This window comes from Colossoma macropomum, unplaced genomic scaffold (genome assembly GCF_904425465.1).
Source record: "Colossoma macropomum unplaced genomic scaffold, Colossoma_macropomum, whole genome shotgun sequence".
NCBI lineage: Eukaryota > Metazoa > Chordata > Actinopteri > Characiformes > Serrasalmidae > Colossoma > Colossoma macropomum.
Window position 1 is genome coordinate 23189310 of NW_023494805.1, and position 18553 is coordinate 23207862.

The 18553-nt window shown below is 39.7% G+C and overlaps 2 protein-coding genes across 3 annotated transcripts in view; both read left to right on the forward strand.

Moving 5' to 3' along the window:
• tbc1d19 (TBC1 domain family, member 19) overlaps positions 1 to 3290 on the forward strand; it is a 31908-nt gene extending 28618 nt beyond the window's left edge. Inside the window, exon 21 of the mRNA XM_036597767.1 lies at positions 2644 to 3290. Within this exon, the coding sequence (XP_036453660.1) occupies positions 2644 to 2709 (66 nt within the window). The 3' untranslated portion in view covers positions 2710 to 3290. The remainder of the gene's footprint in view (positions 1 to 2643) is intronic.
• A 3529-nt stretch (positions 3291 to 6819) lies between these two features.
• Positions 6820 to 18553, forward strand: part of stim2b (stromal interaction molecule 2b) — a 48751-nt gene continuing 37017 nt past the window's right edge. For both annotated transcript variants that reach the window (XM_036596157.1, XM_036596158.1), the window contains exon 1: positions 6820 to 8445. In XM_036596157.1, coding sequence (XP_036452050.1) covers positions 8331 to 8445 — 115 coding nt within the window. In that variant the 5' untranslated portion in view covers positions 6820 to 8330. The remainder of the gene's footprint in view (positions 8446 to 18553) is intronic.

Below are 18553 nucleotides of genomic sequence, written 5' to 3' on the forward strand. Positions count from 1 at the left end.
ATCTTACCACATTAACTTACATTAAAAATTAGGAACATTTCTCCTTTCTTCTGCATAGTTTTGGAGATCTGAGATTTTGTTCTGACGGTGTTGATATATATAAGCGAGAACTTGTTTCTCTGCATGAACATGTATGTTATAGCTTTTGGTTGAATATTTTATCAAGATTACACAGTCTGTTTTTGCCATTGACCATTTATTTAGAAGACACATATTTGTAATGGTAATAATTCACCAATAACTGTAGTAAATGATTTAATGATTTAAATCAATGACTATAAAATATTATTCAGTCAAATGATGTGTTATCATTTTTAACGTACAAGACTGTCACATAAATATCTAAAAGCATTTTAAAGGCAGCATCATTGGTTGCACCCTCAGGCAATGGTTTGATTGACAGCTGTAGTAAAAGTTAATCTGAGCTACTGGCAGTGGCACCTGGCCGTAATCCGCAGTGACGCACGGGCCTGGGCCCTGGGGCGAAGGGAAGATGCTGCTGGACAGTATCTGCTTGCTAATATACCACATGGTCCTACTGGAGAACATATCATAACACAATGTATTTTTAGCACCCAGGGCCCAGGCCTGAAACTTTAGAGGCTTGCAAACATGATAGGAGCCCCTAAATTTACTTGCCTCCAATCCCAAAAGGCCACAGCTTGAGAACGCTTGATTCCACCCCACCTCCCCAACTCCTTCACCTTCAGGCCCCACTGCTGCATCTGCAGGGCATCTGGCTCCACTCAGCGTGCCAACCAAACTCTTGGCCTCTCCCTGAAGATAGGTGTTGCGTCAGAGTGTCTGCCGGACACCATTTTGTGAAGAGCACCTATAGAAGAGGTGTTAGGATTCTTTTTGTGTAGACTAAGAATTTTTGTTTTACACTTTTCCTGTGATATGTGCTTAGTAATATCACTATTAAGGCTGCACGATAAATCTCGTTTTTATCATCACAATATAGGCTTCCACAATAAACACATCGTTAAGATCTGCGACGACAGACCAGATCAAATTATATCATACACATGCACAGTTTGAAAACTGCTCCATCCTGAACTACAAGCCTGTAAAAACACATCAAACATTAGGATTGTTTTCATTCCCAATATTATGTGTTATGTGTGCTAGGCAGTAACGGCTACTGTCACAACAAAAAAAGTTAAAACTAAAAAAAGGTAATGCTAAAAAAACACCTGGTGGAACATCTTACAACTAATTAGGTTAATTAGCAACAGGTCTGTAACGTGACTGGGTATGAAAAGAGCACCCAGAGTCTTTCAGAAGTCAAGATGGGAAGGAGTTTACGTCCTCTTTGTGGGCAAATAGTGCAACAATTCAGGAATAACGTTTCTCAATGTAAAGTAGCAAATAAATTGGGGATTTCATCAGCCACAGTACATAATGTCATTAAAAGATTCAGGCAATCTGGGGAAAACTCTATATACAAGGGAAAAGGCCAAACACCAATATTGGCTGAAACAGACAGGATTCTGTACAGTAAATCCTTGCATGGACTCAGGAACACATCTGAAAACCACTGTGAACACAGTTCATCTCTGCATCCACAAATGCAAGTTATAATTCTAAAACGCAAAGAAGAAAAACATATATAAACAGGATACTATGGCTCCATAGTAAGAGAGTCTGGGTGCTAAACTATGTGTATATAGCATATAGCATATTAGCATCCATAGAAAGTTATCAAATTATTATTCAGCTATCAAGGTAATGCTGACTGTTCCTTAGCCTTTCAGTGCATAAAAAATCTGCTTGCAGTTCTGATGTCTAAAGTAGCTGTATTTCTTTTTATTTTGCACAATAGTACTTTTGTGAATGTATATTTTGCTGTTTGCTTAAGGGACAGGTTAGTTAGATTTCTGTTAACACTTCCAAAAAAAGACGTCTATACTTGCATCAGATCCAGTTGCATCAGATCCAGTCATGGGAACACTATTTTAATAATAATCGCTTGTCATATCATCATTGTGATATCCAACAGACCAACTTACCAAACATTGCATTTTATGTCAATATCTTACAGCCCTATCGCTTATGGTTTATTATTACCAGTTGACATTTTGCAAAATAATAATTGACATGCCTCTCAGTTTATTTAAATTGGCGTACTGTCAATTCCCAGCCATGCCTGAGCCAGTTTATTTTTTAATTAAAATGTTTTCAGATGTAATCCTGTGTGGATCTGGGTTTTATTTTGTGCTCCTGAAAATTTTAGTCTGTGATGCGGATACTACCAGGTAACCTGACCTAAGAACTGATGGGCATAGTCAAATACAGTGGACATACTAACTAACTAACAGGAGGGGTACTTCTTCCTGGGGTAGTAGAGAATTTGAGTAGATTGAGTATGATAACCTACTTTTAGATGTTCCTCTTACTAGAAGTACTTTAACTAAAAATAGCACATTTTAAAGGTTAATAGTGTTTAAAGAACAGTATATTGGACAGGTATCATTATCAGCCAGTACTCAAGGTTTTAGTATCAGTAATGGAAAAGAAAAAGTGCTATTGTACCATCTTTGCTCATGATCACTTTTTTATATTGAGAAAATGCCTTCAAGTAACCTTATTTCAAAATTCTTCTAAAAAACTATGCTCTGTTGTGATTCTTTCTTCTCACAGGCCGTCCTTGCTGACCTCTCAACCCTAAAGGTCATGCCTCTCCTGCAGATTTTCCTCTTTGCTTAGGTCATGTGCATGTGGGTGCTGCCTCCGTGCGGTCTGCCAAGCTGTGCCCATGCCAACTAAGTCATTTGCAGCAAACCTTTCAAATATAACAGGATAACTTTATGAAAACATAACAGAACAGAAACAACGTTCTGCACGCTACCAAAACAGAAGCTTGACTTTATTTTTAAATCAGGCGTCATGTCAGTCAGGCCAACAAGTACCTTATTAGGCTGTTTTACAGGATTTAATAGATTCTTTAGATATGTGAATTGTGTCAAATTGCACACATAAGTATTAGTTATAAGTACAGTAAAAAAACTAATTGAACTCAGATACATTTATATGATGAAAATGCCACCTTTGCCAATTCATTATTTATAACTGATATGCTTAAATATTGTTTCCTTTTTAAAAATATCCTACAAAGATATGCCTTATCCAGCAATGTAGTATTAATATCCTAAGCTAAATGGAAAAAGAATGCTATAATACATAGTACAGTCTTAAAGCATTTGGGAGTGAAATGCATGTACTTTAACATCCCAGTTGCAGTAATTAAGTACAGTTACAAGCTGGCCTGTGTCACTTTATGACTGATTATGAGACATTTTAGGGCTTAAAATGATTATATGTGCCTCAGCACAAACAACCTTTCCACTCTCTTTTAATATCCATAATTGTAGTTTTACATGCAATAATTTTGTTTTTGATTGATTTGAGGATTTGTGATGCAGATTATGTAAGGAAAATGTAAAAAATGTTATGTAAATTCTAACAAACTCACATTTTAAAAGGTGTTATTACGTAAGGTATGTGTCACCCTGAAGCGTAGGACACAAATGGACATAGTAATTGGTCATTCCATTCCAGCTCACTTGAAAAGAGGTTATTCCCCCACCCATAACAGATTTTCCCATTACAGGAAATACCCTAATGTGTCACATTATTTATTTTGTACGTTTTTTACACCATGTTTTTTGCCATATAAATATGTTCATCAGCATGCCATTTGTATATGTTCCTATAGTATTATTTATGGCATTTCTTCTGCAGATATGAGATTTGCAACAGATCCACAAAAGTTTATTCATTAAAAAGAAATTTAAAAGCACACTGATTGGTGTCTTTGTTGCTGCCTGATACAGCTAACAGGGCCGACTGATACATCATTAAATATCAGCTGAGATATGGACATATGAAGAGTTTCATTCTAAATGCTGTGTATACCTTACTATATGAGTTTTAAAAAGAATCACAGTTGACATATGATGGAAAATGCATTTTATTTCTCTAATAAAGGTGGTATTAATCATAATATAGCTCTGATATTCCTTGTAAGACCAATCCTAACAGCATATCTCATGAAAGAAAATTCTTGAAAGTGGTCTATAAAGCATGGGACACAACATTTCATATAAATTAACCCCCTAAAATCCCAAGCTTATGACATGCTCAGGCTTATTATTCAGTAACTACACAGACTACAATTCCAGCAAGCTGAGTTATTCTTACTTTATAGAAGTGTATAGTAAAACTTTGGGCCCACTGGTGGGCCCTGGCCATTTACGAGGGCCCTGGCCATTTAAATCAAATTTAGCAAGTCACAGTTGAGAGCTGACATATTGGTCAGTAAAAAAGTGCACTGTTTTACTGGCTATACTGGTCTATGCTGTTTTTACTATCTGTTTACATTTTTCTTCATGGTAAAATACATCAGCCTATATTATTGGTTTTCTGAATTTTTAACTTGGTACAAGCCATTACATTTTCATATTGGTTGGGTCCTAACAGCTAGTGTCGCCCACTTTTCAAGATTGGCTGGATTTTGTTATAGCCCTAATCTCCTGCAGCTTAATGAGATGGCTGTCTAAACTGTTTTTAGGGTCTCTGTAGACAGGGGGTACTGCACTGCGTGACTGCACTGGAACTCTTTCAGTATCACCATCATTAACTCACAGGTAGCTTGCAGCAAAATGCCCCCTCCACTCCTTTGACATATGCTAAGCCCGTCTATGCCCCCCCCTGCTGCCCGGCTGGCCGCCTGCCTCACGCTCCTGCTAGCTCATATCAAATTATGCCACTCGTCAGTTTTCCGCCCTGCTTCTCACTCCCTGTGCCTCACCCTGAGACTCAGTCTCGCTCCATCTGCCACCTGTTTACCCAGCTTCCCACAGCCTGTCCTGCTTATCGCAGGGGAGATGGTGATCACCATCCCCCGTCCTTTTCACCATGGCTCTGGGACACTTACCAAAGGGATACGCCCCTGCTGGCCAAAAGGGTGCACTTCAGGAGCACTGTGCCACCACTCATCACTCCAGCACTGTTCCTCGATGAAAGATTTCATGTAGATGGCACTATCATGTTTCCTACATGGCGCTTTTGTGTATTTGTGTAACATTTGCGGCATGCTGCAGATCATCCAGCTGAGCATGATGGTGTGAGCCATCTTAATCAGGTCATTAAATAGGGCCTTGACAGATCTTCCAGCAGCCGCTTTGGCTGAGTACAGTTGTTATAATTAGTAAATTAGAAACACAGTGGCTTATGTTTTTAACAAGAGTGACTTTATTACAAAAATTGAAAAATTGAATATATACCAAATACCAAATACTGAAGTGCCATTAGACATGTTTAAGTAATGTGAAGACTGAATCCTAATCAGCTCCCTGATTACTATATAGTGCGTGATACTAAGGCTTCAACCAAGTAGTGCACTATATGTCCACAATATGTCTTTCATTGGGGGAGAGGAATGCGAGTAACTCTGACTGGCAGATTTAACATCACCAACACCAAATTTAGTCCCACCCAACTTACATCAAACAGAAGAAAACACCCAAAAAAGTCATATAAAAAACTTGAAACAGAACATCATTCTCCCTCTAGACAGGGCCTTTAAGGGTAAAGCACACTGAGCAATAGGCTATGAACAAAGTTTGCATCAGACATGCCCAAACTTTTTGCTTTGGGTGGGCAAAGCGTAATGTTTTTGGTGCGCTGAGGACCAAAAAGACAACAGCAAGCTACTTGTTAAGTTTGTTTTTTAGTATGTTGTCAGTGTATGTAGTGAAACTGTATTCTTTAAATACTATAATAATAGTTTCTTTATTACATTGCTTTAAAAAAATCAGTGAAAAGATATTTTTCACACTGGTGGTCTCAAAATCTATTCTTGTCTGAGTACCATTTGCCAGTTACACTCTATTAGTCCGTAACTGCTAGCTACATTAAAAATGGTTTTAAAAAGACAGTATTCAGACTGTAGACATTTACAATGATTATGTTATGATCTTTTTAAACCCAGGTCATTAATTGAGAAGGTAATAAGCTAAATATGTACAAAATCATCATTTATATGGTACTTTCTGTTGGGAGGTGGCTGTCTCAAGCCCTGACCCTTACATTTTAACTTGTGAAAATAAAACTTAAGTTTTTGTATTTTTAATGTTTTTGACATTTTTTATTTCTTTTAAAGTGAGGTTGAACAGTTTGCATTTATTAAGAGTTTAATATAAAAATAAAGAAAAAAAAATATTGGAAAAATGCTGTCCCTTTTTTTTCCGAGTCGCGGAACACAGTTTCAAGGCACCAGGGAGTGCAGAAAGCCAAAGCATAAAATCAGCAGCAGCAGGAAAAGGTTGGAAAGAACTTGTTACATATGACCTATTTGATATCATGACCTATTTCCATTGTACTATATATTTAATTAACTAAAACAGGACAAAGTAATATATTAAGGTCATCTGAGTTTACTAGCTAAGCTAGAATAGTTAGCCTAGTTAGCAGTAAAGCCGCGCTACATCGGCCTCCTCAGTCACGACCTTAACACCGCTCTCACGTCCAGGCACCCGTTTTGGCACAGTTAGTATATGAGCACAGCTGTAACATTTTACAGTCATGTTAAAACATAAAAATGGCATTACTCGAGTGTACATCCCCAAAGTAGTGCCCTATGTAGGGAGTAGGGAGCCATTTGCGACCTTGCCGGATCGAGCACGTTCCCGCGCTCTGCCTTTCAAACGTACACACACGGCGGATACAGCAGCCAATCAGATCCTGCCATGTTGGGACAGCGTAGCCAATCAGCGCGCGCACAGAGGAGGCAAGCTCGCGAGCGGCATTGTGTGTCTGTGAGGTGGGCACGATGGAAGGTCCTCTTTTTACTTCCTCGTGTCCTCCACTATCTACGCTCTTTTAGATGGTGTTAGAGGGTTTAGTTGAGCTCAGCCGGGTTTACCTCCGCGTACAGGGCGAGCTGCCGCAGCAGCACAGTGGAGAGAGAGGCGACAGAACGAGGAAGTGTGGGACAATAGAGAGAGAGAGAGACCCACACACAGAAAGAGAGAGAGAGAGTTTGGTGTTTGTGTACGTCACCGTGAGCCGGGAGGATTCCCGCCCCGCCACGACCTGTGTCGTGTCTTCCACATACCGACAGTGCTGATGGCTCTCTCTCCCTCAGCTTCACCACACAGCCTGCACAGCCTGCAGCTGATCCGGTTTTGGCGTTTGTGTCAGAGGACTGCACAGACAGGCTCTCAGTGACAGATAATAAAGTGAATGACCCCCAGCAGTCACCATCATCTGCCAGTGTGAGCTACATGGGTGAGCCTGACTGAATCATGTTTTTTGCAGTGCTCATGCTGAACGATTTGCATACGGACTTCCGCCCCCTCGGTTTCACTTCTGCGTCGAGTGACTGGCTGTGAAGGAGGCTGTCCGGCAGAAGAAGAGCCTCACACGCTCACAGAGGAGCTCACAGACACCGCTGACCCCCTGTCGGTTCACCGAGTTGGTGTGACCGAAAATAAGACTTCTTTTCTGATCTCTCTCTCTCTCTCTCTCCCTCTGTGTCTCGGACGCGGCTGGGATCGAAGGACGGGCTCTGACAGTGTGATTCCTGGAGGCGGATCTTCGTTTCTCCTCATCTCTCCGTGCTGTGCTCGCTATGCTGAAGGGACTACAGCTGATGTTTGGCCACTCTGTGTGGAAGAAGTACAGACGCTGTTTTGTCTCGTAGCCCCTCTCTCACTCAGACGGACTGGACTAGGACTATGGCACTTTAGAGAGGCGCTGCTGTGGATACGGAACCTGCCCACGTCTTTTTTACATATATATCTGGAAAGGATTTGTGTGTCTGTCCCTCTTGGCTGGGAGTGATGTTGGGGAATCCTCCTCGTCAGTTTGCACTTTTTGTCGTCGTCTTTGGAAGTTAACTTGGTGAGCAGCAGCTCTCAGGCTAAACCGCTCCGTGCAGCTCGAGTCGTGTGTCCTCCGATTTGGGATGGAGTTTAGGTTTTAAAATGGTCTTTTAATGTCCCGGACATTGGAGACAGGTGTCAGATAGAGCTTAGATATATTTTTGTCGTCAGGACAAATTACAAATCCCCGTAGGCCTGCTGTCTCTCTCTTTTTACGCTGACATATTGAGTGTTTTTTCTGAACACGGTGCGTTTTGTAACTCTTCTATGTGGCGTTGCTCTCTGGTGATTCGCCACACACGCCGGCGTTTCTGTACGGCCACGTTAGCATTTCGTTTCGCAGACAGCAGCACCAGAAATTCAACGCTACTCATATTTTTTCCCTCTGTGTTTGTCCTCCTCCTCCCCTGCCGTGGGAGGAACTGAAAGCTTTGGCCCACAATGAGTTACTCTGGGCTGGCTGTGCTGCTGCGCGGCCTCCTCCTGTCTGTCCTGCTGGGATTGGAGCTGACCACCTCTGGGGCTTTGGCCTCTGCTGCTGTCTCACCAGCCACAGGTAAGACTCCTGTCTTCTCTGTAACACTACACTGTTTCAGGCCTGACACAAGCTTGAGTAATTTATATAGAAAAGCATATAGGATGGGAACCTCTGCAGAAGACTTCAATGAGCCTAAGGTCACCAGGCCTAATGTCCAGTGCTAGAAGACTATAAAGCCCCCAGCACTGGGATGCGGAGCAGTGGAACTTTGTTCTCTGGAGTGATGAAGCACCATCAAATGTCTTTAGGATGACTTTGAGTGGTGTTTGTGATCCAGAGCTAATCGTCCAACATCAGTACCTGATGTCGCTAATGCTCTTGTGGCTTAATGCAACCAAATCTATACAGCAATGTTCATACATCTAGTGCAAGGCCTTCCAAGAAGAGTAGAGACTGTAACTACAGAATACAGACTCCGTATTTATGCCATTGATTTATGAAGAAACATTGAACGTACAGGTGTTTACACTTTGACAGATGCTTTGTTGCTTTGTGTAGAGCTTTCCACCCTCACCAAGTGGCCAAAAGATATTTGTTTGTTGCTTTTATCATCACTTTTTATCTCCCAATGCTTGACGATGCCCTAGCTACACCTTAAAGAAACAAGTGATTGAGGAGAGAAGCTCCAGCCTTAAGTCTTTAGCCTCAACTAAACACAAAAGTAAGGGGAATCTGTTGTAGAGAGCATCCCCTTTTAGAGGGCACCTGCTGCCACATTCCTCAGCTGGACAAGTACAAGTTCATTACACATTATGTCTGCCTGCCACAGTGGGGAGATGGGGGCTCTCCATAGTTTCAGTTCCAGCTTGCAGGAGTTCTCCACTGACAGCTGATCTGCTACAATTTCACCCTGGAGTCGAGTGTGGTATAAGTGACTGGTAGCACTCCATGGGTGGCAAAGGAAGACTTCGCCCCTTGGTGTGTCTCTGTTGTTGTTTTATTTGCCAGAAATCTGCTGATTGGTATCTGAAACCTGTTCCAGCTGATTCCAGTTCACTTATGGAATTTGTTATGTCCAGTCAGGCCACGATGGAATCTAGATTTGGTGCTCAAGGGCTGCAGGTTCTGTGTCGGCTCTGACCACTGCAGTTGTGCTTGTGCAAAACACTTAACCCCAAATTTCTCTAGAGGCGCTGCAACCTGACACTCCTGTCACCAAACCCCAGAAGGAACCTGTAAGTGAGAATGTGTTCTCGGTACACATTCCAAAAAATAAAAGCCAAAAAAGAAAATCTTATCCTTTCTGAATTACTGAATGAAAGCAAGGTCATCACGATTAGCGGAATAACTTTAACAAGTAATTAATCCATGAAAATTCCTTCTGTGTGAAGCAGCTGATTATTAATTGGTGGTTTATGTGGTATATTCAATCTTATATATAGTTAGAACACCTATTTATTTGGATTGTTTCATTCATTTTTAATAAGATTCCTTGATGATCTTTTTCTCTAGAAGTTTTTTGGAATCTTTTAAAGGCTTTGCGTAATTTTGTTGTCATACAGTTAAGTCCATCCTTACTCTCTGGCTTTTCTTTAAAACTGATAATTGTTAAAAAAAATACACTCCTCAATAATGATGGTTCTAAACAAAGCATTTGTAGTTAACTTGGAAGCACAGAGACAGCCTACAGAATAATAGTTAGACACACTGTATCATAAGACTATTATTACATGTTGTAAGGGTGTGAATGAGCTTTGTAGGTAATTGAGATTCAACTCATATGTGGCTGAACGTATGTGGCACAGATTCCGCTGGTCCGCCTTGGCAAGATCAAGCCCCCAACAGCTGTTTTCTCAATCGCAGGCCAGGATTTAATGACGGTGTATCATTTCTGATGCACAGGCGTCTGGCCTGGATCAGGCTGACATGACAGATTGGTGTCTCTCCAGCTGTAAACCCCTCTAGCCTGCCAAATGCACAGTCCCCATCAGTGGTCAAATATGAATCCAAACTATCCAGATTGTTAGACATAAGCAGACATGTGGATGCTAATGGACTTCAAGCACAAGATTATTCATCACTGTCCATAAGACTACAATAGAGTGCACTTGACCAATGTACTGCCAGAGCTGCTTTTGGATAAAAAACAGAATGAGCTATGATGATAAATGCTTGTCGGTGACTCATATAATGATTTGTACTGACTTTATTTATGACTCGTAATGCCTCTCTGGACATTGAAGTCTTACATGTACACTAGTAAAAGTGGTTCTGTATAATTTATGTACTATGATTGAGGTGCAGTGATCTATTAACTTCAGTCAGAAAAGTGCACTTGGATTATGGAATATCTAGTCTTGTGTAGCCACACCTCTTAACGTTCTAGAGAAAGTCTGCCATAAATGCTGTCTTGGAAAGAGCCAGTCACGGCCATTTGATTTTGTGTTAATATAGGGGAAACATAAGTCAGAATAAACACCTGCATGGCTAAATCACTTTTCTGTTTTTACAGAACAGTGGGTTTTGCTCTGCAAGGGGCTGTATGTGGGTCCACACTTTAAGTCCTTGCCCACATAAATAATAAGGCTGTGAAACGGGATTAATAGGGCGATTAATAGCATTTGTCTTATTTTCTGGAATTTAACCTTAAAGAAAGTTTTCTGTTTAAAAGCAGTACATATAGCATCATATTTCAGACTTTTTCAAATGCAAATTTCAAAATGCTATTTCAAGTTAAAATGCAAGATGTGGATTTGCATTTACATTTCTGCGTATAATGGCAGGAAAAAGTTAATATGAAAAAGCAAAGTCTTTTTTACGTTTCGTATTCATTGTCTCAGTAGTATCACTCTGACATTAAAATGGCAATGGCACTTCCTCATCGTCACGCTTCGCCTCTGACAAAATTCAAATGTATTTGCAACCCTGTTTGCAAGTGCATTTTCACTGTCAGTATGGCACTCCTATCAATTAAACACTGTCTCGGTTGTCGAGAGGGGCTTTTGAGTGCGAGGTATGTTTTAATAGGAAATGCTGAGAAAGTCTAAACTTTGGTGGCGCCGGAACATTAGCAACCGCTGCTGGTGATGTTTTAACACTCGCCAAACAGGCCGAATATAATTCAGTCTAAAGTGATGCTCTGTTGTTTCATGTGGAAGTGATTCTTGACCGACTAGAAGAGCTTGTGGCTGCACAAGCACCAATGGTAGTGACATTATGACTGGCTTCAGGCAGAGGTTCACAGGAGTTACCATTAAGACAGTGGAAAATGAAATGTCAAAGACTTTGCTTTCCCATATGAACTTTTTCCAGCCAGTCTCCACAGTAATGCAAAGGCAAATTTTGCATTTGAATTTGAATTATGTATTAAATATTGCAGAATCATGTAGGAAATTCAACTATAAACACACAATTTATGTAGCATTTTCAAATTTGCATTTGAATCTTATAAAATACCAGAATATGCTGCCATAAGGTACATTTGGTTATAGGTATATAAGGGGACAAAATACACTTCATCAGAATGTGTTTATTACTTGAAGACATTCAGTAACATTATTTTCATCATGTAAATACAGGGTTCACATACACCTGAAGATGGAAAATAATGATTTCCAAAGTGAAAGAGTTTCCAGTTTTCATCCCTGATGTCCAGTGAGAGCAAAAGTGGCTGTATATTCCCACTAATAATTGTATATTCTATACATTAAGTTAATGTTAACGGCTCCAAATCCTGAAAAAGACTGTAACCCTTTACTTTGGCTCTTCTTCACACAGTGCTGTGGATTCTTGTTACACTGATTATTCTCAAGGATAACTGTAGCCTTTTACAGTCTGTCGAAAGTGCTGAAAGTATCGCATTGTAAGTAGTTTAAAAGCTTTAAAAGGGTCTAACTCGAAAAATGTTAAAAATTGTAAACCTTAGTGGTGTTAATAATTTACTGTTTTAAGTGTTAATGTGTTATTAATGCATTAACTTTGACAGTGCTAATGACATAACCTGCATATTGGTTTCATAGTAGTAACTGAATAATTCACAGTACTTACTGTATAATTAGTCTTAAGATTAAAAACAAGCCTGAGGTTTAAGGGAATAACACTTTATGTATTATCTATAGGCATGTCTTTCAGCAGCCTGTGGCAGAAGACTTATAGTGCCTTACAAGTAAATTGGCACTCTTGATAAAGTTGAGCAAAAAAGTCTCTAATACATGTTTTTGTTGTTTAGCTTGATCTTACACTGAAAATGTCACAAGCATATTGTATTGTGATAAAGAAAGACATTTTCACAGTGCAAAATATGATATTTTGACCCAGACACACAAAGCATTTGAAGTGCCACATTTAAACACACACACGGCACTGCATCCAGTTAAACAGGACTAGTTATGATCTCTGTGTAATGAACGATGCAGTTGGTCAATGTTCTTTAAGTACTGATACTATCCCCAATATGCTCAGAAAAGCATGTTGCTTATTATGATAACAAAATGCATCACAGTAACAGTACTGACATATTGCTTATCTCTAGTCTGAGCTCATAAGTGGTAAAGACTTCCTGTTTCATTTGGAACATAAATAAAAGCTGACATGCAGGCCATTCACCATCATATAATTTTGAGACAGAAATTGCTGAACTTGATAAATTAGGCAAAGGGAGGGCACATGGAGTACTACATAAAGGTTACTTTTTGCTTATATTTTAAGCCATTATATTAAAGACTTTATTTACTTGGCTTATCAAGGTGCCAATAATTCTGGAAGGCACCATGTATACCACACATGGCCAACTGAAAATGAAAGACTAATCTTCGGTGTTGGTAATCTGTTCGAGAACTACACCACACAAGCAGATTTAGGAGAAAATGATAATGAATGTATTAAGTCAAGAAAAAATGTGAGAACGTGTCAGGAGTGAATGTTTTTCAGAGCTAGTTGGCAAGCTGTCTTGAAAGTCTAGGTAAATATTTGCTGGGCTATGATTGCTGCCTCTTTCTCAGCATTAGAGGCCCAGATGAGGCAGAAGTATTGAGGTGTGACTGCTGAGTTGGCACTCGTCCTGGCTTTGTTGTCATGAACATGTAGAGTCAAGTAGAGTCAAGCCTTTATTGCTAAAAGAAAGCACAGTGTATCTGTTTAAGTCCCTGGGTGATTCCTTTCTAAGGAGGGTTAGAAATTGGGTGGCTCTAAATGGCAGGGGTGTTGCATAATCCTGGGCTTTACTGCACCAGGCTGCCCTATGCTATTAACCATGTATTTACTCAGTCGTTTACACTCTCTGTGTGCTTAAGGCTCCAGTATGAGCTCAATGCGTCAGAAAGGATAATGGAGAGATATGTGTCTTTAGTTATGCAAATACCTCAGGCTGAAGATGGCGGCACACAGCACTTTTATGGCTTTGAGAGAAAGTCAAGGAGATACAGGGATAAATCTCAATTACGATTAATTAGAAATTGATGAGATGCATCGTATAATCTCAGATTTCACCACACTTCAATTTGCTTTGATTGCACCAAAGGTGTGATTGAGATTATTTTTATTAAAGCTACATGGAATAAATAGCAGGGATATTTTCCACTCCTCCAACAGTCTTCGGAGTTGGTTGCATTTTATGCCATGTAATCCCCAAACACATTCAGTGATGTTGAGGTCTGGACTTTGGGGTGGAGAGTCCATTGTTCTAAAAACACCAGCAGCTTCTTTATTTAATTTGCTCATTTTCTTCTTTTGAAATATTTTTTCTCAGTAACAGCTTCTTGAGAGCTGCACATCCTTTCAGACTCACAGTGTTGTCTTCTCACAATGGAAGGATGGACAGGAAACAACTGTGGATTTTCTCCAGATCTGAAGCAAGAGTGGAGCTTGATTTTCTCCTCTGTCTCAAGCTTTAACTACTGTTTGTCTGATGGAGACAATTTTGGTGGTCTACCAGGTCTTACATGGTTGTTAGGAGTCCCATTTTCTCAGTATCTTTTCTGTATTGAAAACTCCTGTTTCTACAGTTATTTTCTTTTGACTTTCCCCTTCCTTATGCACATGGATTATTTTATGTCTGATCTCTTCAGAAACATCTCCTGGTATATGAATAACTTGTACTTACAGGCCATTTTGACTGGAAATTGAATAAATGAAGTACTGTAAAAGAAACTGCTTACACAGTAGTCGAGTGCACGTATGGACAATAAAAACCAATACACAGAACTTTCTGTTTGGATTTGTACAATTGAAAATAGCCTGATAATTTAATTTTGGCCAAAAAATGAGCACACACTTTACTTAAAATCATTATTATTGACTACAACATTGATGCTTTTGAGTGGACATATCATGATGGAGTGATGCATTTTTACAGTTCCTCGAGGAGTGATGGACCTTTATGGGGAGAGTACTTTTGTTAGTGTGGTATAGTAAAATTTTAGTATGCCCTGGGTCAGTATATTTGAGAGAGAGAGAATGTGTTGTTTTTTTCTCTGGTGGGGCGGTTGGAGCTGACCAAATGACCCATTTCCCATCCGGCCCTTTGCAAAGGTCACCGTCCGCTATGCAGAGTGCCACTGTGTTTGAGTACACAAGGGACAAAGGGATGGAGAGAGAGAAAACTCTCTCCATCCCTTACTGAGTGTAAACAACTCAGAGTGTTTGCTTGTGCTTTTGAGGAAGCATATTTGGAGTGTGTGAGAACCAGACCAAAAGAGAGATTCTTGTGTGTGTTTGTGTGTCTGTATGTATGAGGGGTCTTGGTCAGTAAAGGGCTCCCTATTGCAAACTCAATAATGGAGGAATTTCCTGTGCTGATGGCTATCATAGTGACTGTTTGGAGTGAAAGGTTGATTGTGTGTGGCCTTCACACTTGGATGAAGGCCAGTATATTTGTAGCATGTCTGTCAGTTAGGAGTAAAGATATCAGTCCAGTCTATTGCTCTCAATCATAATTTTTTTTCTCCTGGTCCCTGGTTCCTCACTTCGTAGAACTAAGAGTTCAGTGTCTTTGTTTAAGTTTCAAAATGCACCGTTTACTCCCCTGTCTACTCAGTGCATAAATGGAAACCAAACTGCCAAAACTACATTTTATTTTAGCAAAAAACATTTGCACATTTACATAGTCATTTGCAAAAAATTGAATACACCTGCTCAAATCACATGTTTTGGTGAATTTTTGAGTAAAAACAAGTTAACACTTGTCGTAACTTTTGCACAGGCCACATCATGCATTTTTCCCCCCAGTATATTAAATTTACCAAATAAACATTAAAATGTGCAGAAGTATGTTCTATGTAGTGGATGCGTTAACTTAGTTTCACCTAGAAAATCCACAAAACATGTAATTTGACCAGGGGTGTCCAAACTCTTGCATAAAAACGTATATACTCAACCTGCAAGAGTTTAGCCCCACCCATTCAAGCAGAAGTTATATAAACTGTTTAAGCCTGGACTGCTTTTTAAATGAGGCACCATACAGGTCTGCCAACCAGAACAGAGGTCATTTACATATATGAGTCTTAAAGGCACAGTAAGAAAACAGCATGTTTAGTTCTAAGGGATAAAGATGTGTTCAAAAATGGGGGGAAAAAATACAAACAAGATGTAGGATATTAGCCCTTTAAGCTTCTTATTGTGCCTCACATCTATAGTACCTGGACTTTTTTCTTACCAGTATCATTCACATTGACTACAGTGTCCACTGATCTGTTGTAACTTAGAGCCTGACCGATATTTCGTCTGACAGATAAAATCTGCCGCAACGTTACACTGAATTATCAGTTTCTGCAAAGACACAGCAAATAAAGATCTGATATTTATACATGACTTGATCTAAATTGTAATGAACGTACTCCTCTAATATGAAGAGAATGGCTCGTTTGTTAGGTCTTTACTGTTTTTTATGCTCTTATGCCAGTACTTACACACATTGGTAAACTGCTAGTCTTTATCATAGCAACATAGGCATCAGACACATTATCACTTAACTAGGGGTGTAAATCTCTGCCCTCAGCAATTCAATTGCAGTTCTTTAGGAAACCATTCAGTGCTCCATGAAATCTCAAATCCCTCTCTTTTCACCCCTTGCATCTCAACACAGTCGCAAAATTTCACACACAGACAGCCAAAAGTGTCTTAGTTAACCTGAATACAGAGTTACTGAGAAATATTTCCTGCAGAAAGTGGCTACGATGAACTTCTGAAAGTGGGCTATCATGTTCAGTCTACTCAAACACTTTGCTACCCCTGTTTAAATTGTAGAGGAATATAGACACGAAAGGCAATACATCAAGCTTCTTTCTTTATGTTTAAAAATAGCCTAAAAATTGTATTTTTGCAGTTTTCATGCAGTTGGATTGCCACTTTGAAACTGATCACACATCTATGCATTTTCACATCCCTAGTATGGGTGACAATGTTCATATCTGCTGGACCCTAGTTATAAGTGGCGATTCCAAGAAGTGCTGTACTTAAGAGTCGCCCAGGCGTTTCTCAGTGACCCTGTGAACGTGATCACTCTCATGTTTTAATTACTTTGTATATTTAGCCTGCTGGGCATTTCAGCTATGTCCCTTTAAGCAGAGCTCTGCATTTTGAGAAGCGACAGCGTTTCATTGATAAGAAGTCAACGTATGGGTGCAACGGAGGTCAGGTTTTGTGCATTTCTTGAATCAATTCAAATAGACAGCAGAGCTCCCTGACCAGGTTATGTAATCACAAACCTAATTTCAGCAGGTCATCTGATTGATCTGCAGCCTGAGACTCATGTACTGAATAGTCCTAGTTGGATGATGATGTCTCTCAGCACTGCATGTATGACAGTCCTAACTGGCTAATTGTCCCTGTTATTTCTGCAGCTGCAGTTTAATGAATTAATTGGTAAGTTGCTTTCTTGCTTACTGAGCTCGCCAGTGACTGTGGTGTTTAAGTATTTCTCTGTCTTATGATGTCCACAAACAGCCTGGATACATTAGCATTTCTTATGCCAGATTGTTGGGTGAGAGGACTGTTAAGACAGGGTTGTGTTTGAGCACCTTTTCATTACTAACATTTTCTGCTCATTTACACAGAATGAAGTGTTTACAACTCAATTCTTTATTACAATTAATGTTTTAAGAGGACATAGCTTTTCTCAGGGTCACATTATATTTTAGATTCATGCTAGTATTAAGAATTTGTAAATGATTTAGGTGAACTTAAGGTGCATCAATCAGTCATTTAACTGCTAAAATTTAAGTTGCTGAGATTTACACTGTTTATTACTGGTGAGTTGACTATGTAGATTCAGTATATTGAAAGTCTTTTCTGGCAAATAAGCATATTTAAGGCCAATTTGGAATCTACCTCTAAGACTAGCATGGAGCACAGGAAATCTTTCCAAACATTTCCAAGTAATGGAAGCTCAGTGCTGTGGGAGCAAATGTTTTCACTTCCCAAGAAGCTAGTTTGCATGACAAAATTGCAAATCTTTTGCAATGATGCATTTGGCATCTACAGTGGTATCTACATCTAAGCATTGGGTTGGGACAGCATGTGAAATGCAAATAAAAAACAGAGAGCAGTGATTTGTAAATTCACTTTGACCTGTTTTTAAGTGAAAACTGTACAAATACATGATATTTCATCTTACCTTATCATCTTCAGTGGGCAATTTAAGACTAGGAATGTTGTAAAATATTCAGAAAACATCTTAAGTAGGTAATGCAATCATGTTTGGATGTAAATGGAGCTTCTAGGAAGGGCATATTGCTCTATGAGCAAGGATAAGTTGAGGCTTAAAGCTTTGCCAACAATTTAAGACCAACCAATGAGTTTTTGCAACGATTTCAGGTATTTCACCATCTACAGTGCAGAATAGCGTCGTAAGATTCAGGGTGTCAGGAGAAATCTCTGTGTGTGAAGGCCAAGGCTGAAAACCACAAAACGCCAGTGACCTTTGATCCCACGGACGACATTTAAAAAAAACTTACTTCTGTGATGGATCTAACCACATGAGTTCGGCAATACTTTGACAAAATGCAACAGATTGCACTATTTGCAGAAGAAATAGGTCAACAAAGGCAGGAAACACAGCCGACTTCTTTGGGCTCGAGCTTATTGGAAATGGACTAATGTACGGTCTGATAAGTCAACCTTTCAGACTGTGGAAATAATGGATGTCATGTTCGGAAAGCCAGTAAAGACAAGGACCAACCAGACTGTGACC